We start from the raw sequence: 22,225 nt of genomic DNA, 5'->3' as shown, positions 1-22,225 counted from the left end.
CCTCAAGATATGATAATTTAATAAAAACAGAGTGGTTGACACAGCATGGAGTGTAATAAAACTGTTTATTTGATTTGCTATGTGGTTAGGTTGATAAAATATCCCATCCTACTAAAAATGAAAAAGTCAAGTAAAAACTCATCTAGTATGGTTATTTTCGTTAAAAAAAAATCCAAAGCAATTAGTCACTCGAATCAAGCATGCAATGAATTAATATTTTTACAATTAATGAGAAAATTAAGTGAAGAAAAGAGTCTAAAAGAGTCTATTGGCTATTTGAGCATATCTACCTGGAGGAATCAAGCTGAACAGAAATAAAATTTGCAGTTAGCACTAGGCATAATTTTCACTGGAGCAGAAAGTAGCATGTTGCTGTTGGACTTGAGGTACCCAAGTCCCAACTTACATCCTAGTGGGTCCTTCCAAGTTCTAATTATGTTGACAGTCATAGAAGAAGCAAACTGGAACCAGCATTCAACACTCCTTTGTCATCCCAGGTAGACTTAAAATCAATGGTCTCCTAAAAATTAGAGATATTTCAGCTCCAAAATCAAATCCTTGATCATGAAAAAAATAAGAGTAGCTTTTGAGATTGTTGTTCAAAGACAAATTAGTCTTTTAAATATGTAGAGACAATTTAGTTATTTTGCATGTAAGTCTAAGTTTAGCTTTAGTTAGATTCTATTGATTTGCACATGCTTTGGAATAATATTACCACAATGTGTGAATCTTCTAACTTAAAAAAAAAACACATGGATTTGAGACCCTTCCTCACTCACATTTAAAAAAAATTCCTCTTCTTCTGCCTGCTGCTGAATTTAGAAAACAGCTAAAGGATTTTTTTTCCCCTCTTTTAACGAAACTTATTTTTCTAGCTAATATTTATAAAGTCCTCTAAGAATTAGTTAAGCATGATAGTTAGAGATAGTATTTGATATAGGTGGTAGTAATATCAAAAGGCCCAATCTCCCAAGACACTTTTGTACATTTTATGTAAATCTTCAGTGCTCTCCTTATACGTTATCAGTGGACATATATATATGATAAATAATGATTTACTAGATATTCTCAATTCCTTAGTTTCTCCCCTGGAATATCAAAAAAGTCATTATTGTGAGGTTTATGTTATTTTTATCTCCTCTGACATAGTTTTGCTTTTGAACGGATTAGGGGACATATTAATAGCATGGAAAATTTAGCATTAAGAGCTTGAATTCAATTTCAATTGAGCAGAGATGGAAAATTTTTAAAATCAAATGTTTACCCCCTCTACATAAGATAAAATCTCCTTCCCATGAAATGGGGGGACTTTAATTTTAACCCATACCTTTTCCTACAATGAAGCCTTATGTCTCAGATTGTTATAGAGCTTTTCACATATTTTTTTTAAATGGGGAAAAAACAAAAAAAGCAACCCCCCCCCCCCCCATTGAAGCATGATCCCTTCAATAAAACACTCAGCAGTTCAGAGTAAAGCATTTCCTATTCGTTACATAGGACATTTTCATTCTATTAATTTTTTTTATCTTATTCTGGTCTCTGTGTACTATTTTATTTCCCCTTAAACACCTGACTAGAGCAAAGCAAAAATTAGATACAATAAAGCTTTGTAGTTCCTCTCTCCTACCTGTCATTGGCAGCTTCTGACAGCCAATCATGAAAAGTCAAAGTCAAACCATTTAACTCTAAGTAAATGGAAATGAATTTCCAGAGAATAGATATTTTTATCATATGAGCAAAAGGCACAGTTGTACACTGACAACAAGGATAAAGATGTAAATATGTAATTGTGGTAGCTGTGTGTGTATATCATATGTATGTATTCAGAGTTAAAACATCATAAACTCCTCTTCTACATCTCAACATAACCTGATATGTATATTTTAGGTGGGGGAAGCGGGATGTACAATGAGAACATATACAGTTTAATGTTAACTGGAGCCCTTTGGGTTGAAATAGTGCCAACGCAACTTTCAAAATATTTCAAAACAGCTGCCAGCATGTAAAGATTTTAACTGAAAGAGTAGAGTAATGAAATCTGAATTACTAATGAGGGAATAAACATATTTTGCTTAAGGTCCTTAATGAACATAAAGATAAGAAGATCCAATAAGGAATTTGTCTCTCATGCATGCAAACCAAACTTCCAAATTTTTACATGTAAGGACAAAAACAGTGAGAGACTTATCACATACATCATAAAGTAACATACTGTGCAAGTCTTCTTTGCATAGTCTGTTTATTTCTATTTTAGAAAAGAAAGTTTCTGGAGGGCAGGAACCATATTAATTCTCTTAAATACAGATAGTTGAAAGCTTGGAACTTTGAAGTTGAATGTGCTCATTAAACTCTACTTTAATAGTATCAAGTATAATTGAAGTAGCTTCAGCATATCTAGGTTCAAATGTCCACCAGCAAATCTCACATCTTCTTTTGAGGGAGACAGGTTTGCCCTTTGGGCTTCCAAGAAAAACTTGTCCTCCAATAAAGAAGGGAAGCAGGACCACATATTTCCAGACCAACTAGTCCGTAAAGTAAGTAGTCAATAAAATATAATCTCTAGTCTTTTCTATTCACAGAGTCAAAGATAAATTTAAAAGGAAGGATGATATGGTCTATAAATGCAACTCATTGATTGTGCAGAAAATATTTTAAAAGGGAAAATGTCTATTTTGAGTAAAGAGCATTTTACCGGTTTCTGGCACCTTTTAGCACATTTAGGGGCTTTCTGCTGATCCACCGAATCTAACCTGGAACATGGTATTACATACTGGAGTTAAACCATACATGGAAGCAGGTCTTACTGCCTGGGAACCACCTAGACGTCAGATGCCAGGCACAGTCACCACCAGCAATGGGCCAATAATTCAGACAAGCTGTTATATAGAAAGCCACTGTCTGCATATATGTTCCTTTTAAGCTTCATTGGTCAGCCCTTAACTGGACTTCATTTGGCCTACAGGACTGCTGCTGGCCTTGACCTTAGGCAGTCAGAGAAGGAGAACTTTTCTCAACCCCTAGAATATTCTTGACCTCTCTGTAATTAGCGCGAACTCCCATTTCTTTCCATAGGAAAGCTTGCTCTGAGCCAAGGGGTGGTATTAGAGATCTCTTCCGACCCAGCCCTGAGGACGAGAGGTGGGGTGGGTGGGGAGGGCACGGAGACCCGAGTCCACCCGCAAGGCCCGGCCCGGCCGCAGGGCTCCTGGTGGGAAGAGGCCCTCCCACGTCTGTGACCCGGTCCCTCCACGGTGGCTTTCCACCTACCCCTCAACAGAGCCCCCACCCGCGCCGGTTCAGTGACTTCGCATTTGGCCACCGAACAAGTAACTGTTAATAGCTCTGAATGAAATGCCTTTAAACTAGGAAAAGGCCCCCTTCCTAGGAAGGAGGTAGACAGGACGTCGGTTAGATCTTCAACTAACTCGTCACGCCACAGATGCTCATTACGATTCTTTTTACGTGCAACATGTGGGGGACGAAGCAGTTTCATATCTCCTGGTATTATCTGCCGTCCAAAGCATTTTCTTTGAGAGGAAAATGGAAACGCAGCTGCGCCGTGGGCCCGGCCAGCCAGAGCTGGGGCTCCCTCCCTCTGTCTCCCTGCGGCTGCCGGGCGCGGGCGGCTCCTCCGGAAACTGACTCGGGTTAGGGGAGCTAAGAGGTTGCGCCGCCTGCACGGGACGCTGCCCGGGCGCGGACGGGTCTTTGTGCCGCTGGGCTGTTTTCCCGGAGCCACGAGGATGGAAGGGGACGCCCAGGTCTGCGGCGCGGGCAGGCGTCTGGCCCCCAGACCTGGTGCGGGGACGCCGGGCCGGGCAGTCTCTACCACTCTCGTCCTTGGCAACTTCTGGCCAATCGGCCCAGCCCCTCTGGGTCCCAGCGGCCGGCTGAGCCCCAGGCCCAAAGGGTTAAGCAGGTGCCTCGCCCGGCGAGGCGCTATTGGCCGAGGGTCGGGCGGCGCGGCGCGGCCACCACGCTCCGCCGAGCCCAAGTTGTGTTCGCGCGGCGGGCGCGGCGGCCAGTCGTTCCCCCAGCTGCCAGGCCGGGGCCTTTGCGCGCGGGGAGGGAAAGAGACGAGAGAAGGAGATGGGGGAAACCAACAGCAATACCAGCAAAGCGTCCCGGGGGTAAGGGGCGCGCCAGAGGAGGGAAGCCCGCGCCCCACGTTGCTCAGGGGCTGCACCCTCAGCCAGACAACTCCGGTCCAGTTTCGCGATCCGGAAGGAAGAAGGAGGAAGTGGGACCACGCGGGGGTCCAAGACCCGGGGTGGGGGTAGCCATTCACTCTCACTGTCCCCACCCATTATACAGGCGAGAAGGAGTGCAAGTTGTCATTAAAAAGGTGCGCCCAAACCGCGGCATCCCGCCTTACCCCTAAAGAAACACTGATGTAGCAGTGTGGAGAAGTAACTGGAAGACACGAGAAAATAAATGCACGTGTTTTCTCTTTTTGTTTCCCTGGCGGTTGGAATTTGCAGAGTTCGCCCCAGCTGTGGCTGCTAATCGTTTCATCGTTTGAAAGGGGCGTATAGACATGGATCACCAGGGGTGCAACCGGCTCCCTTTAGCTGGACCTACAGTCCCCACCTCACAAGTTTGTCCAAGACCAACATGCCCGCCCACCAGGAGCGAGGAGAGTCCCTTCTTATAAAGGGTTGAACAAACTCTCCGTTGCACAAAAGCGCCCCCCCCCCTCCTTTGCACACCATCCCTCCTCGATAAGCATCAAGTTCTCCAGTAGTCCAACTTGCAGTTGGCAACCCTCGCGCTGCCTAGCGTACAGAAGACCGGCAGAGTGAGGGGTCCTGTCCGGGAGGGGAGAATCTGCGCCCCCATTCCTGCACACGCGGGCTGGAGTCCAGGTTACTGGAAGCCGCGGGAGGCGCGAGCCTGCCCGGATGGTGGTTATTTCTCTAGAGAAAAGAGGGGGAGAGCGCGCGCTCGTCTTACACTTTGGGTCGGAAGTGCGCGGTGTGTGTGTGTGTGTGTGTGTGTGTGTGTGTGTGTGTGTGTGTGTGCGTGCGCTCGCGTCTGTGTGTGTGTTGAGGGGGCGGGAAAGAAAGGCACCCTCCGCTCGCAGCCCGTCATTCCCTTGCACCGGCCAAGTCCTCTCCAAGCCTCCCGGTGCATCCTTCCTCCGCCACCCCCTCCCCTTCTTCCCTCAGCTGGGCTCGCGCGGCGCAGCCGGAGCAGCCAGTGAGAGCAACATCCTGGAAAGAGGGGGGAGCACCACCGCCCCCCAAAAGGGAAAAAAGGCCCCACCCTGACACGTTTTGCTGTTTGCAAGTCCCTCGCACGCCCCCCCCCCCCCGCACCTCCTCCTCGCGCTTGCGGCACCCCCCCAGCCCGCTGCGCGCACATCAAAGCGCCTCTCCGCCGCGCACAGTGGCCGCGGCTCACTAATGGGATTGCAGGCTGGTGCCTGGCTCCGCTGCTGCCGCCGCCGCTGCTCGCGCTGCTGCTGCTGCCGCCGCCCGAGCCCCAGCCCGAGCCCCCGCCAGCCCGAGCCCAGAGCCGCCGCGCCCGGGGGCCGAAGCCGCGGCGATGATCCGAATATTTCCGGATTTCAGCGTGCAGGTGACGGCCGCGGCGGCCGGCGGGGCGGCCGCGGGGGTGCCGGCCGGCGCGGGCATGGGGAGGGCCGGCGCCGCGGCCAACGGCACCCCGCAGAACGTCCAGGGCATCACCTCCTACCAGCAGCGGTGAGTAGTCCCGCCTGGGCTGGGATAGTGTCCCCCGCTCCGGGGTGCTGGGGTGGGACTCACTTTGCCTCTTGTTTTAGGCGTTACAACACACACCCACAGCGCCAGGGCTCACTTTGCTTGCCCCTCGTTCTATAGATAAGACAGAAAAAAATAATCATTCACGATTCAGACTGAAAGGCACTCCAGTGTACCGGCGAAGGCGAAGTGGAATCACCCTGTGCGTTCTGCATGGCCCCAAATCCAGAGTCTCAGCCCCGCGTAGCCAAGGAGTTACAGCGCACAAGGTGCTTTTGCAAAGTTTTGGGATCCCCGTCCCCTTCAGCGGAATTTTCCCAATGCCTCTGCCCGGTGCGAACCCGAGCTGACGGGCAGCCAGCGGGGCAGCTGATCACCTGAGGCTGATTGATCATTTGTTTCCAAACAGAATGGGAACGGTTTTCAGGAGAAGCTGTAGACTTGCAATTCTACATAATAGTGTTATCTTGTCACCTGTTACTACAGGGAAATAGAGCATAAATCCGAGTCTCCTTGGCGCTGTTAAGTATTCATTTTAAACGTATTATAATGCAAATGATAAGATTCAGAGATACAAGTTAGGAAGCAAATTTTACAAAGTTAGGTTAGGTTGTGAGAAGGAAGTTTTCAAGTATTTCTTGTTTGCATTTCTTTCCAACATTTATAGATTAAAAAAAATTATGGGTGTGACATTGAAATAGTAAACATCATTTGATTCAGTTAGGAAAGAAAGGGGGAAAATATTACCACCAGCACCACCAACAGCCCTAGAACCCTGAAGTTTTTACTTAGGGACAACTTGCGATGTTTCAAGATTTTATAAAAAATGTAATCCACAAAAATGTGCTGAGAAAAACTAACAATGTAGTATGAAAGCTAAGCTTCCCATTTGTGGGATTCAGTTTTATAAGAGATGGGAGAGAAAAAAAAAAGAACACATGAAAGTGTGAAATTAAATATTTGTGTTTCCCAGATTGCACACGATTAAACATCTGAGAGATTTGCCAATGGCATTTAACTTAAAATATACACAATGCATAATTCAAATAAGAGCTCCTATTTTTTACCTTGTATTTCAAACTTCATTGATTTGAGAACCTTTGATTTGAACCAACAGTGTTTAAACTGAAAAGGTTAAGATAATCTATCACTGCCATATTTTGTGCCTTCTAACCAATGGCTCAGCGACCAGAGCAGGTTTTGCATAACACACTGAATGTTTTCCAAGTTGATGCCCTGTATTGCATATATTCTGTAGAGGACTTTATTATATGCTCTGAGTATTGTCAGAAGCTTAAAAAAGAGAGTCCTAAAAATAAGTCAAAAAGAGGCTATTCCTTGTCAAAGAGATTTTTTATTTAAATTATTTTAGTCTTGTTTTAGTTCAGTGACTGCAAGAACCTTTAATACAAAAGATCTGGGAATTTTTCATACATAAAGGGCCAGAAAAGAATTAGATTTTTCCTTCTCATGATTCAGGTATAGTTTTTTTTTTTGGTCACTCATAAAACATTTAAATGACAACAGAATCCATTGGTCACTTTAACTAGGAAGTGCAGGCAGTAGTCACAATACTGTGGTCTCTGAAGTAGGGAGTCAATTGTCAGAAATTTCAGAAGGCCTTTGGACGATTTCAGGGAACTCCAGGCAACTTCAAGTAACCCTTAAGATATGAACTGGGCATAAGAAGTGGTCATGAATTTCCAGCTTTTATGTTTATTCTCTTAGTGTTGGTGTCTGTCACCATGAAGATCTTCCCAGGGTCAACTGCCCTGCCAGTCAGGAGCACCCAAGGAAAACACTCCATGGTCCCCCCGCCCCCCCTCTGACCCTGAAAGTGTTACAATGCTTCCACCTTCATCTTTGAATTGGGGCCACTTTATCAAGTCTCTGAATTCCACTGCATTTCTAAAGATTAAAGCTTTAAAAAGAATCAACTCTAAACTTTAGCCTTTGGGATGTCCTGTTCCCTTCTTCTCTTTTTTATGTTCTCTCATGTTGACAGAAGAGAAGGTGCTAGCTGTGAAAAATGTAGCTCTCCATTTCATTATTCAGATATGACGACACCTGTTACTACCTTTAATTTTAGTTAATTTGGGGACAGGGGAGTGAGTCATGGGGGGGGGGGCTAGAAGGTTATTGGCATGGTCTTAGTCACAAGTCCCCTATCCTCTGGAATTTTATTGGGAATGTGGGCCACCTACTTGTTAGGCAGTAGGAGCTGTGAAGGGCAGACTTTAGTTTTCACCTCAAGACCTGGATATGTCTGTTATAGTAAATGGTAACATAATTTTACCAAAAATAAATAAATAAATAAAAGGCATTAACTTCTTTCAGAGAGTTTGATGAGGAAGTGACAGGCATAAGGGGGTTTTCAAGCAAAGAGTCGCCTGTTGGGAGAATACAAGCTTCTCTCATTTGTCATCTTTTGGTAGAAACGCCCTAAGCTGACTGTCTTGCAGCCAGAACTTCCAAGCAGACAACTTTTCCCTCTGTCTTCCAGCCCATGTATATTTTGTACTTAACACTCTCCACTTCATTTGTCAATCACTCTCATCTTCTCCTACCTGTAGAGTGTACTCCAAAGAGAACTCAAACATCATCATGCAGATTAAACACGTCTGCCACGAAAAACACTTAGGTTTTCCAAGTTTCTGACTCTCAGCCCCACTGTACTGAAATGGTAGAACTGAATGAGACCTCTTTGAAGGTCTGTTTTTTCTTAAGTTTAAAGTAAAATGCAAAGCTTCTCTTAGAATTGATGCTTTCCGTCTGACTCTCATTTATTCAAAGTAGAAATGCTTTGGGAATCCTTTCTACTTTCCTGGGTGACACATTATTGATCCAAGTGTCTGCCCAAAAAGCTGCCCACACCCGGCGAGCGGTTTAGTGGAGAAAAATCTCTGACCACGGGCTACCTAGGCAATAGGACTCCAGCAATGACCCTGCACCGAGTGGCCCTTTCTCTAGGCCTCTCTGAGCTGTAAAATAAGGAGGCGGCTGGGCTGGATCCCAGAGGGCCCGAAGTCCGGTCCGGTCCCAGGTGCCCAGTCGGGAGAAGCGTTTTATCTAACTGCGCTTAAACTCCTGGGGATTCACTTGTGAACCCCGGGGTCTGCAGACTTCATGTGTGAGTGAATAATGCAGATTGCTTCGGGCTTGGAAATGCTGCTGAGAGCGCCCGAGCCACAACGTAGCCCGCGCCGCCGCTCCGCCCGCCCAGAGGGGCTCTCCGGGCCGCTCCGCCCGCACACCCCCGCCCGCTTGTCCCCGAACGCGCGCCTGGGACGCGGGGCTGCCCTGCCCGCTGCCGTGGGCCTCCCAGTTCCTCTTTCTCTTGTTTCTTTCCTCCTGGCCGCGATACTCCAGAGAAGGGAAGTGTTCGAAACTGCAACTGAGTGGCGTTGTTGCGCCGGCAGCCGAGCTTCCCAGTCCCCCAACGAGAGAGAGAGAGGAGAGAGACACGGAGAGAGGGAGAGAGAGAGAGAGAGAGCGCGCGAGAAGGGGGGGGGGGGGGGGGGGGGTGTCTGCGTGCGAGAGAGCGCTCTGGAGCAAAGCAGCTGGAAAATGCCCAGAAATACTTTCACAGCGGTCAAGCTGGGAACCCCCTGCGCTTCCTCCCCCGCTCCCCGCCCCTCCCGGCCTAGCGCCCCCCCACCGCCCCCCGCCGGGAGGGTGTGTGCCCCACCTGCCACCCGGCCGGCTCGGGGCGGCGGCGGCGGGGGTGACGGCGGGGGGTGTGGCGGCGCGCGAGGGCGAGATCCCTCAGGCGGCGGCGGCGGCGGCGGCGGGGCCCAGGGCCGGGCTGCCCGCGGGGCCGCGCGGCCGCCTCCCCCTCCACCCCCCGCCGCCGCCTCCCCCTCCTCCTCCGCCGCCGCCGCCGCCGCCGGTCGCCTGTCTCCGCGCCGGGCATGTCTCGGGAGCCGGAGCGGCCCGGGCCGCGGGGGCTCTGCGACGCATGGACGGCGGCGGCGGCGCCCGGAGAGCAGGGGGAGGAGAAGGCGCAGGCGGCGGAGGAGGCGGCGACCTGCGGCGAGAGGCACCGGCGGCGCGAGGGGACGGCCGGCTGCCGGCGAGGCTCCGGCCCCTCTACTTTTCCGTAGCCTCCCCGCCTCAGCAGCACGGCCGCCGCCGCCGCCGCCGCCGCCACGGCCACGGCCACGGCCACGGCCACCGCCCGCCCGGCCGCCGCTGAGCGCAGCGCACGCCCGCACTCACTCCCGCCACCCCACGCACACGCACACCCCCCGCCCTCCCCACGCCCCCCGCCCCGGGAGTGGGGAGAGAGGCAAAAAGTAAGAGAGGAAAAAAAATAGCAGGAAGATGGCGCCCACCAAGCCCAGCTTTCAGCAGGATCCTTCCAGGCGAGAACGGTAACACTTTTCTGTTTATTGAACCTGCCGCCGGGGCGGCTGCTCCCGCCGCTCCCTCCGCCGCCGCCGCCGCCGCCTCCGCCGAGGTGGCGGGCCCCGCTCCGCAGCCCGCCTCCTGGGCCGCGAGCCCGCGGGAGCCGGGGCTGCGGGCCGGCGGCTCCGCGGTCCCCGCGCGCATTGTCCGCCCGCGGCGGCTGCGGCAGCGAGCGGGCTCTCCGGCGGCGGCGGCGGCGCCAGGCTCTCCGAGCGGTCGCACCTCCTCGGCTCGGCGAATGGAGTGACTCGTTGACAGAGAAAAAAAAAAAAAAAAGAAAAGAAAAGAAAAAAAAGAAAAAGAAAAAGAAAAAGCAGAAAAAAGAAAGAAAAAGAGAAACCAAAACGAAGGGGCTGCAGTGTGGCGGGGAGCCGCGGAGCGGGTGGGGGGCCGGGGGATCCCCGGGGCCGCCGCAGGTCCCTTGGCAGCTGCTCTCTAGGAAGGAATGAGGCTGGGGAGGGGGAGGGCAGGCTGCGAGCGGGGAGGAGGAGGAGGCCGGGGGCGGGGAGCGCGGAGCTCGCGCCAGGCCCGGACGGTGTCGCGGAGGGGCTCGTCTCCGCGCGGAGCCGCTAGGCCGGGCCGGGCGGAGAGAGGCGCGCGGCCGCCTCCCCGCCGCCCGGCTGCCGCCCCCAGCCTCGTCCACTTGCGGCTCTCCTGCTTTTGCCCTCTGTTCTCCTCCACTGCCCTCCTATTCACTCTCTTCTTCCACTCACCGCCCCCCCCCCCCGACCCCCTCACCCCCGAGTAAAAAATGAAGAAAACCCTTCCGTCCCCATGAGCCAGCCCACAGCGAGACCCAAAATGTGCCAACAGTTGGAGCATCTCTGTCCCGTTAGTTACTGTTTGGGGATCTGTGTTTTAAAAAGTTCCTGGGGAGAATTGCATATCCAGGCAGGGAGCTCAGCCGAGCATGTCTGTTTGAAGTTAGTTACACCGAAGCCAAAAAGGGAAAGGGAGTTTGTCTTCACAATTTCCTTAACTGTCCTACGTGAATGGCATTGTTAGATTTCAGAGTAACTAAGCACCCCTCCGCCCCACGTGGTTTTTCCCTCCTGCTGTCCACCCAGCCTACTTTGTTTGGACTCCTATTTGCTATTAATTGGCAGCGTTAATGACATTAATTGCATATAGCATATTGGTTTGAGCAAAGTGAATCTCTCTCTCTGTCTCAGAAGAGGAAACGCTCAGTAGGAAGTATGAAATGTTACCCATTGATTCCTGAGGAAAACAAATGCGGTTAGATGTGTCCACCCCCTGCCCCCGGCCCCCAACCAGCGATGTTTACTTTCCTCACAGGCTTAAGTGAACTTGAAAAGATGAGAGAAGTCCATAGTAGCAAGATTTAATTGTTTTGACATGGACAGTTTTATTTTTGATACAACATAGCATTTAACCTGTAGTTTCCATCGAGTTGTTAAGGAGATATTTAAACAAGCTATTCCCCCTTAAAAAGCTTCACTTGCACCATTGCCTGGTTCCTTTATTCAGTAGGGACCGCAAAATTGTCAGGATTAAGGAAATAATTTCAAGTAGATACTTAAGTGACTCATTCTAAACTCTAGCTAATTTCTTATATAAATCATGTACCTGGGAGTAAATCATACACAGCTCAGCTTTTAAAGATGTTAAAGATGGTTAGCATTAACTACCTGACAACTCATAAAGCTAAAACGAACATTTAGTCTTAAGTGTTTTATGAGAATTCACATATTAAGTACTTTACTTTTGTAGGTAGAAAAATTACTTTTCAGAGCCTTTGTGCAAAGCTTTTAATAATTATTTCGTGTTTAACATGGTGATGAATACTTTTCGAAGTCAAAAGTTTATAATTGCTTTCCTCCCTTCTTTCCTTTTTCTTTGCCTCCTTCTTCCCCAGTTCTCTGGTAGTAAATGTATTTACTGGGATGGCCCCAGTAATCTCTCCAGCAGAGGTCTATTTGTGTGCCATTTTGGGAATTTCTCTGAGATAGGAATCTTGAAGATAGAATTAATTTCTAGAGGAAACTTCATAGCCTGTGCATGAGCGCTTTCTTTATCACCTGTCTCCATTTGGCATTCGAAGAAGGTAAATCAAAGTGCGCGATTTGTTATTCTGCTCCACTTGAGAGCTGAACTAAATAACACTTGGTCTGAAATTCTGATTGAAGTTGTAGGAGGATATACTGTATTTAATTTAATGCCCTTTAATAGCATCTTCTTGTTCAGCTCGGATGCTGTCATTTTAAAGGTTGGATCTGAGAAGGTTTAACCTGTAGGGAGAGGGAGGAGTAGTAAGGAGGCAGGGGCAGAAGGAGCGATACAGAGGAAGGGAAGAAAGGAGTTATAAACTAAATGTTTCAAACAGTAATAACCACAAACTTGGCCCGTTATCCAAACAGTTGTTTTATGCCCCGAGGGTTCACTTTGTTATTAGGGTTTTAAATGCTCTTAACACTCTAAGTATAAACAGTACACATGTTCTTTGATTTGGTTTTGTAATGAGAAATGGGAAATCAGATGGTTGGTTCAGGAGGGGGTGTTTTTCATAGTTACTTGCTCAACTAAGTAGTCATTTCACCTTTATGTGCACTTTGTGCCTGGAACTTGTAGGTTAGTAGTTTGATTTCTCTCTAATGGTTGAACAGAAATATGTATACAAAAGATGGTTTTCTGTGGACATGCTTTAACTGATCTCCTCCCATTTACTCAAAACATGGTTTCCAAATCATTGATTTCTTAAAGGCTTTTATGGACACTATCTCTAATGTTGTTTTCCACATATACCAGTGTCGAAACTTGTAGAGAAAAAAAATACATCTTTTGAATTGTTGTTTAGTTATGACTTATCTGACCTGAGTTTAATAATACTGTACAAAAGTCATTTCCTCCTAATAATGTTTACAGAGTAAATTTTGGGGAAAGAAGTTTTTTCTTGATAATGCCTTATGTTATTATTTAGTATTCCTTAAATTCCTCTGACTCATACACGCAGAAAGTGTCTTTGGAACCTGAAAGAACAAGTTGAAAACCTTGTGTATTAAGACTCGTTTGATTAAAAACAAAAACAAACAAACAAACAAAAAACCATCCAGTAGGCTGCAAATTATATAGTACTACCACAGAGTTTTTCCACTATGTGGATGTAAAACCAGGAAAATTAGAAGTGTCAAGCATGTGATATGCCCATGCTGGTTTGCAAAGCATATTCCAGTAGCACAGGGCTTTTGGTTTAAAAAGTAAAGGTGGTGGTGGAGACTTTTTTGGAGGCATTTCTTTCTACAGTGTAAGTTTAAACACAGAGTGATAAATGATGATATGCGTTGTCTAACACTTGCTTATTTATAAATAGCTCCACAAGATTGCTTAAATGATAATCGAAAATATGAAATAGGATGGCCTTCATATCACAAGGCCAAGGGTCTACAAATGGAAAAACTGAAATAATGAAATATTTCCAAGGCAACAGACTGTCAACAAGAACTGTAATGCATGGGCATATCACAGAACCACCGGAGAGGATATTAGATTGTATAGCTCAGGAGCCAGGAGTTATAAAGACCTTTATTATGTAGGACCCTCCCACATTACAGCATCCTCTCCTATTTCCAATTTCTGATTTATAAATTGAGAGACACATAGCTACTTCAAATCTATAATGTGCCTGTTACTAGATTTGATTTGTTATGAGCAAACTCGAATCCAACATTATTGGATGCTTTTGGTTAAAAAAAAAAGTTACATGAGGTATTTTTGTTTTTTTTTTAAGCACCTAGTGGTATTATGAGTCAAGTTTTAGTTCCTGTGGTCTTTAAAAATACTCTTTAGAATACGACTTTTATATTTGACTGAAAGTTGTGGGAAATTAATATCTTGTTCAGCAATGAGTTGGTAAGAATTATATTGCAATTTAAATTTGATGTACACATTGGAACAGCCTGGTATTTTTGGCAATATGAAGTTTGAATTTTCCCCCAAATTCTTCTATACAGTTATTGCTCCTACCTACAATAGATCTGTTTTATGGGAATGCCAGAATTTCCATAAACCTCTTCGCTCTTTTGCTCTGGCCCAGATCTTAGTTTGGGATCCACTGGCATGTTAAAATTGCATCTGTTTGAAACAGAATCTCATGTCCAGGGTCCCCTGCTCTGTGGTGAGGTTTTCTATAACAGGGGTTTCTGTACTGTACATGCTTTTGTAAAGTTGTACTTTTTTTTTTTTTTTTTTTCCAGGGGGAGAATTTAGGCAGTGTAACTTTTATCTAGTTATTTTTTAAGCTTTTGAGCTTTATAGTTTGTAGGGTATTTGCAGGGGCTATGTCACAGAGATATCTAAATCACCTCTGATAATGTTTTTCGCTAATACATTTCCTTAAGTGCTTTACTATTAATAATGACCCTTAGATAGTCTATTTTTGTTTTCTTATTTTTCCTGCGATTCCAGTGATCCCCTTTCTTATGCATAATGCCACTCACTAAATTTAAAGAAAATTAAACACACGTGAGAGCAGAACTAGGCCCTCCCCTGTTATGTTCACACGGCTACTTTTTCTGTATTAGAGCATTCATCTCTTGAATTAACTTTAAAAAAAATTCTGCACAGCTGTTGGCTTAGAATTTAATTTCAAGTGTTTTATCAACACTTCTTAATTGCATACAATGGATAAGGCTGATACCTAGTGGAAGGATTAGGCTGTTAACATTTTTAGTTGTTCACGTGATTAAATATTAATTTAAAAATGTAAATGCTTCTAAAGTTGTACACAACGGAATATGTAAAACTTTAAATATTGAAATCTGTACTATGACTAGCTAAGAACTTCCCAAATTTATGGGAAAATTCAGTTATGTTTGCTTTTCATTTAATGATATTAGTTTTTTTATAGTAAATAGTGCCTGTTTTCTTTCTTACTGCCCCCCCCCCCCCCAATTGGGCAGTGTAATAAACCAACTGTACCTGAATGGTATTTTTACTGTGTTGGGCTTCATTAGTGTCAATAGGATGTTGGCACTAATAAGTTTGATAGAACCTTAGAATAGTTTGTAGTGATATTAGTGAAAATGTAGTGCAGAAGCAGGGCATGGCTTAGTAAGAGGAAAGTGACTGCTACTATAGCTGAAATTACTAGGGCACTGACAAGATTAAACAGCACTTGAAGCTGTCTGTATACATGTCTGAAGCATAATGTTTTGGTGAATTAATTGACATACTTGTGGTCTCGTGTACAAAATCATAAGAGGCAAGATGAAAATCGCACATTGCCATTGTCCAAACTGCTCATGGGCCTCGACTATAATTATTGATTGGTTTGTTCATTCGGCTTTATTTATTGAACCTCTGCAATGGACCGTCCTGACTTGTGCCAGAGATAGTAGTGAATAATACTCCCTGTAAGAACAGTTGCATTAGTTGGAGACTTGTCCATATATTGGATATGCGGAATATTATCAAAGGCCAGAAAATACCCTTTTCTGGAAGAGTAGAAAGTAGAGAATTCATGGCTCTGTAAAGAAGGCTCCTTATCTCCTTTGACTTCTGTTAGCTTAGTGTTCTGGGAGGACAGGTATTCCGCTTGTAAAATACTGTAACTAAAGACTGTAAAATAATTAGAGGTTCTTGGGGGAAAGAAAGAAAAGATGTTAAATAATGTAAATGAATTAATAGGAAAAAATTTTAAAAGATCTTTGGGATTTTAAAATGAAAATGATCACATATGATATTAAAGATTTATTGGACATTACTTGTTTCAAAGCCCTTTGAAACAAATATTAAATATTTCCTAGTAATTTTCTCATTGACTTCCCCACTGCCTTCCAAGGGAAGTGCTAATATCCCCATTTATGGATGAGAGAACAGAGGCATATTGTTCCCAAAGAAGGTGGTAGAGATTGAAATCAGGTTTGTCTGTGTAGAAATGTAGTACCTTAACTGCAGTGTGGATGGGCCCTGCATTTTTCAAATTTTCTAGAGTCAGGGATTTCTGAGCCCACGCCAGAGAGCTCTTATGGCAGAAAGGCTGTGTGTGCTGAGTAGTGAATTAGATCTCTGCCTCTTGGTTCTTCATCAGATGTTTGGAGAAGTTCAGAAACATGGTGTTTATAAAGTGAGAGAAAGAATCAATGAATTATTCTAACTCTACCCATTAACATTCTGGTAGTTTTGTGGGCAAGCTTCACAGCTATTTGGGCTTCCCTTTTGACTCAGCTGGTAAGAAGTCCGCCTGCAATGTGGGAGACCTGGGTTCGATCCCTGGGTTGGGAAGATCCCATGGAGAAGGGAAAGGCTACCCACTCCAATATTCTGGCCTGGAGAATTCCATGGACTGTATAGTCCATGGGGTCGCAAAGAGTTGGACACGACTGAGCAACTTTCACTTCCTTCCTTCCTTCCACAGCTATCTGCATTTCAAGGCAGACTTTTCCCTGAATAATTTCCGAAGAATCAGTTTGCCCTGCGCGTGGGCCTCTTTGGTCTTAGACTGTGAAGTATTCATGGACCTTTTCCACTCCTGTTGTTCTTGCCTCAGAGTGTGTGTCCCAGTTTAATCTAAAAACTACAGCCAAGACTTTTATTTTGGGATAGTTTTGCCACTGAATGGGTAAAACATAATACACTTTACTGCCTGTGTTTCTGTATATTCTTTGGAGATGTATAAGGGTTTGTGGAAGTTGGCCTGTTGCCAAATTACCTGGCATTAAAATAATGACAGCAAGCATTTATATAGTACTGTGAACCAGGTACTGTTCTAAGGGCTTTACATATATTAATTAACTCATTTAATTAAAAACATGTTAAAAATGGACCAGAATAAATACATAAGTGATAAGTTATCATTTAGTTCTCCCACTCTTCTTTCTGGATGCTCACACACTTGTGACATTCAAGAACGGAAAGTCTTGGTAGCATTTTTTTTTCTCTAATGTGGGGTGCGGGGGGGGGGATCACAGGGGCTGGTCTGGTATGTAACATTTCTTTGGCAAAGGTTATCTTTGATAAAAGCTATACTTTTGGAAAGGGCTTCCCTAGCGGCTCAGTGGTAAAGAATCTGCCCACCAATGCAGGAGACGTGTGTTCAATTCCTGGGTCAGGAATAGCCCCTGGAGAAGGAAATGGCAACACACTCCAGTATTCTTGCCTGAGAAATCCCATGGACAGAGGACCCTGGTGGGCTGCAGGCCATGGGATCACAAAAGAATTGGACACAACTTAGTGACTGAAGATTATGAAACTTTGTAACATCTGACTTTAATCACCTGCTACAGTGAGGTAGTAGACAAGCATACCACATTTATCTTCCTGTTTTTAGATGCAATATTGTCAACCAAATAACTTCTTCAAAAAAAGGATAAAATGTAGGAATTTCAGGGCTTGAAAGGACTAAATAAGCAGTGCTTGAATATTTGTGGTTGAAAGAGCTGAGTATTTTACTTGTGTAACTTAAACATTCACTTTCACCTTAAGAGAATTTCTTGTTTACATAAAGGATAGGTTGACTTGTGAGATCTTGGAAAGGGCTCATTTAGAGAAATGTTCTGCTAAAATATTGAAGATTAAAAGCAACAGTCAGTAGGAAGTATAAGTGAAAAATAGGCTACAAAATTTAAAACAGCATTCAGGTCATCTTAAATTATATCACCAACTCAATGAACATGAATTTGAACAGACTCTTGGAGATAGTGAAGGACAGGAAAGCCTGGTGTGCTGCAGTCCGTGGGATCACAGAGAGTCAGCCACAACTTAGCGACTGAACATTATTTTATTATCATCAGTATGCCAGTGCAGTATTAAAGGGCTCTGACTCTGGTACCGAGGTTGTCTATAACATTAAAACTTAAATATTTATCACATATTTTGGAAAGTAGTGCCACATAGCATTTTAAGAACACTTTATGGATTCACAGGTCATTTCAGTAATATTTTGTTATCTGATAGACTGGGGCTTTTCTCATTTATAAGATTAATACAAATAATTTTATTATAAAGAAAAGTTTAATATTGGATTTAGGGTCATCTTTAATGAATATAGCTGAAATCAGTCCCCTACACCAACAGTGAATTTTCTTTTCTGCTATTGTAACACTGCAGAAAAGGGCACTAGTTCTAAAAACTTCGTGCAGAAGCACTTTACTCAGAAAGACTGCAGTGTTTTGGTAGGAGCAAGTGGAATGATTGAAACTGTTTTCTGAACCTCTCTCTCTAGTCCTTGAAAATGGAGACATCAGTGAATAGGGATATTTTGGTAGCTTATATGTATTGTACTGAGGAAGCATTTTTCCCTACACAAATAATTTCTCAAAATCTGTTTCTTAAAAACATATCCATTCTATTCATATATATGAATGGGATGACATTTATTTATTGTAGATTTCACTGTTTGTATACATTATTTATATATAAGCCATATATATAATAGATATATATGTATCTGTGTGTGTGTGTATATATATTCTTTACAATGTAACATATATGAAATATAAACCAGTATACCAAGTTTGTATTTATCTACCTAAAATGGGAAGGTAGATATCTTAAACATAAATGTCTTACTTTAGATCAAGTTAAATTTAAATATATGCAGAGGATTTGTGACTTTTTGTTTTCCTAATGCTTTAAGGAAAAGTAGGCTCATCATTTTTTTTTTTTGCACATTTTTATTGTTCTGTGTAAATGTAATTTGTTAATCCTGTGAAATTTGTCATAGATAAATTTGCTTGGATTATCTTGTCACCACCGTATCTGCATTCTTTTGTTCATTGCTTATTCATAATTTAACAGTCTGGCAGTGAGCCTTTTTGGGATGCTCACAAAAGATATATGACCTCTACCAGCTGCTACTATAACCTGCAGAATGCACAGCAAGACATTAGAAACGTGAGGATTCCTCTACTGATTAAAGTGCTCTTCATTTAAACAGTCTGTTCATAAGAATCTCAGGAATCTCTTACTACCAGCAGTTTTGATTTTTTTTCTTCCTAACAAAATTAGTTCTAACAACCGAATCTTCATTTGGTATGATTTTTTCCCATTATCCAAAGGAAGTTAATTCCTTGAGTACTGTTTCTTCTTTATAACAAAATACTTCAGTGTTTTATATTTGGGTGTATTAAAGGTATTCAGAAATGGTTTTATTGGACAAGAAAAAATGGAGTGGAGTAAATATCTCACATCCTAATCTTAGAAGAAATGGTTGGATTAATCCTATTCAAATCCAAGCACTTTATAGTTTCTGCTGTAAATACCCCATATTATGTACTATGTGGTAGATATTAAAAATAGAATGTAACTTGAAGTGTAACTGCATCTTTAGGTTTTCATTATTCTGAATTAGTTTAGCATATGAATTTGTTCTCATCCCCCCACCCCCACTTCTCTCAAGAAATCAGCAGATCAGTTTATGAGTAATGGCTAGTTTTGCCTCTCTTCTGTGCAGGCATATGATTACGGTTCAAAATAATTCATTGCTAATCCATGCAGTATTGGTTCATCTCCATCACTCTGTTCTGTGATTAGAGCCTCAGGCCTGCTGCCTTGCTTTCCACCCTGATTTTCTTTAACTGCAACCCTTGTTTTAATATAGTTCTGTAGTCACCACTCTCGCATTCGCCCCTCTCCATTCCTCATATATATCGATTGCAGTAGATTAATATTTATTTGAAGCAATTTTTCAGACTTTGTGAAAAATGTATTCATTTCTTACTGTGAATCTTCATCTAAAGAGAGGAGGAGAGGGAAGATGTAGGATTCAGGTATGCAAGTCTTCTTACAGAATAAAGCTATTGCTTTTCCAGTCCTGATTCTTTGCTTTGGTCAATGTTGATCCTTTATACACAAAGCAGGAAGTTTAGTTTCCTTAAAAAAAAAAATTAGGCAGATTAAGCTACAGTGTTGACAGTTTATATCTACTTTGTAACAGTTCTAAAATGGCTTTCTGTATTTTCGAAGTATACACTACAGTCAGTACAATCACCACAGTATACATTGATCAGCTTGCATTGAATATTTTCAGACAGGGACACAAAGCTATCATTTTCGTTACCATCAGAATTTGCCAATTTTACCAGAAGGTCACCTAACAGATTTTTAAAAGACTTTGTTTCAGATCTCAGTAGTCCTGTGTTCCTTTTAATAATTACTTTCGTCTCATTGTAGCCGTGTGTTTGAAAGTGTAGGTCAATGAGGATGATTGCATTCAGAATTTCATGATCTGTGTAGTGGAACAAATTGAAAGCAAAGCCTGTATCAATCACTGTGAAGGGAGGGTTAATTGTTACCGCTTCTCAAGCCTCTGGACAGATAAACCAGTAATGAAATACTTATTGCTCTGATATGTGAATGCTAAAGGATGAAACAATGGAAACAGGAGCAGTCTTCAGAGATAACCAAAGAGGCAAAGAGAAACGAATAAACTGGATGAAAGTACAGAACTGTGTACTGCAGTAACTCTCTTAAAAGTAATATTGTCTTTAGCCTCCTACCCATCTTTTTTCTGACAGGTTAGGGCAGAATCATATATCAGGTTGCTAAAGCCAAATAAGAATGTAAATGGAAAACTCTGTTTAAAAAAAGTGTAATCCTGTGCTTTACATAAAGTCTGTATATTTTATTAAAGTAATAGGTGAATCACTATATAAGGTTTCTCTTTTAAAAAATTAGCGACATTACGTATATTAAATATTATACATGCATAAATGGTTTAAATTCTGAAATATTTTAAAGGATTGTTTTATCTTTGAAGGAATTTTAGAGTTATTGGCCCATTGTAGACCAAAATATTGAGGAAATAGTGAAATACATAAGGGAATAGTAAAATGAGAATTAGCGTTACAAAGAAATCATGAGATAAAAGTAAATACATTTAACCATTTCTTCCATATGAACTTAACATTTAAACATCTGGTAGTTACTTATATGTTGAAATGTATGCAAAAATATTTAGCCAAATTGAAGTCTTAGGCCCATGACAATCATCTCAACACAGTGGGTAGTTCTGAAAATTAATGAGAATGATAATACTGTAAAGACTGTTCCAGAGTTTGCCCAAATTCATTATCTAAGACTCTTGTTAAGAACATCTCAAAGAATTTTAACCAGGAAAATATATTAATGGTTCAAAAGCATTTCAAAACCCTGAATTATAAAAGTATAATGGAATTATATATGCAAGAGTTATAGTTAGCAGCAGAGATAGCAGAAGGTATTATGAAGGCATATTACTCCATAACCTATAATGCTATAGGACATGGATTCATCCGTAGGGTTTAATCTCATACATTATTTTTGGTTTTTAGGACAAGAAATTGGGATCATTTAAAAAATAAAATAGAGGAATTCCTTGGTGATCTAGTTAGGACTCTCTGCTTTCACTGCCAATGGCCCAGGTTCAATTCCTGGTTGAGGAACTAAGATCCCACAAGCCACACAGCATGGCCAAAAAAAAAAAAAAAGTAAAAATAAAATAAAAAGGGTTTCTTCCTACTAATACAGGGAAGCTTATAGCTATAATAAGTATCTTTTAGCAGTCACTTCTTATTTGATGCAGGCAACTACTAACGAGATAGAAAATTCTTAGCAAGAAAGAAGGAGCTGTGTCATACATTTGTATTTATCTTCAGAATGTTAAGAATTTCCAAAGGCCTTTTTCTTCGAGGTATTGACGTGGCTGCATAGCAGCTTAAACAGATAACTTGGGACATAGCCCTTTTTATGACAGTGGCACCATCCTCTAGCTGATGTGGTTTTGTATATTGTAAAAGATAACTATAAAAAGAATTCTATAACATCCCTAGATTAGGATATTTAAACTGCTATTCAGACATGCTAGGGTTCAAGTCAGTTAGAGAGTCCTGGACGTCAAACTGTACCAAGGGATGTCAGATTTTGTGTACAATAGAGGACAGGCAAAAAGCAAGAAGTGTTCCATTAAGTTCAGTTCAGTCGCTCAGTCATGTCTGACTCTTTGTGACCCCATGGACTGCAGCATGGCAGGCTTCCCTGTCCATCACCAACTCCCAGAGCCTACTCAGACTCATGTCCATCGAGTCAGTGATGCCATCTAACCATCTCATCCTCTGTCATCCCCTTCTCCTCCCACCTTCAGGCTTTCCTAGCATCAGGGT

At 43.4% G+C, this 22,225-nt stretch overlaps 1 protein-coding gene across 9 annotated transcripts in view; it reads left to right on the top strand.

The window, feature by feature from the left end:
* Positions 1-5,060: 5,060 nt before the first annotated feature.
* NPAS3 (neuronal PAS domain protein 3) overlaps positions 5,061-22,225 on the top strand; it is a 927,606-nt gene continuing 910,441 nt past the window's right edge. For 3 of the 9 annotated variants that reach the window (XM_070478040.1, XM_070478042.1, XM_070478039.1), the window contains exon 1: positions 5,061-5,705. In XM_070478040.1, coding sequence (XP_070334141.1) covers positions 5,548-5,705 — 158 coding nt within the window. In that variant the 5' untranslated portion in view covers positions 5,061-5,547. Of the gene's footprint in view, positions 5,706-10,022; positions 10,097-22,225 lie in introns of those variants that run through there. The other 6 variants (XM_070478044.1, XM_020870546.2, XM_070478043.1 and 3 more) reach the window with 4 other exon arrangements.

The sequence above is a fragment of the Odocoileus virginianus genome, chromosome 16, assembly GCF_023699985.2.
Source record: "Odocoileus virginianus isolate 20LAN1187 ecotype Illinois chromosome 16, Ovbor_1.2, whole genome shotgun sequence".
Taxonomy (NCBI): domain Eukaryota; kingdom Metazoa; phylum Chordata; class Mammalia; order Artiodactyla; family Cervidae; genus Odocoileus; species Odocoileus virginianus.
The sequence above is the reverse complement of the archived record's forward strand: the minus strand, read 5'-3'. Positions and strand labels throughout refer to the sequence as shown.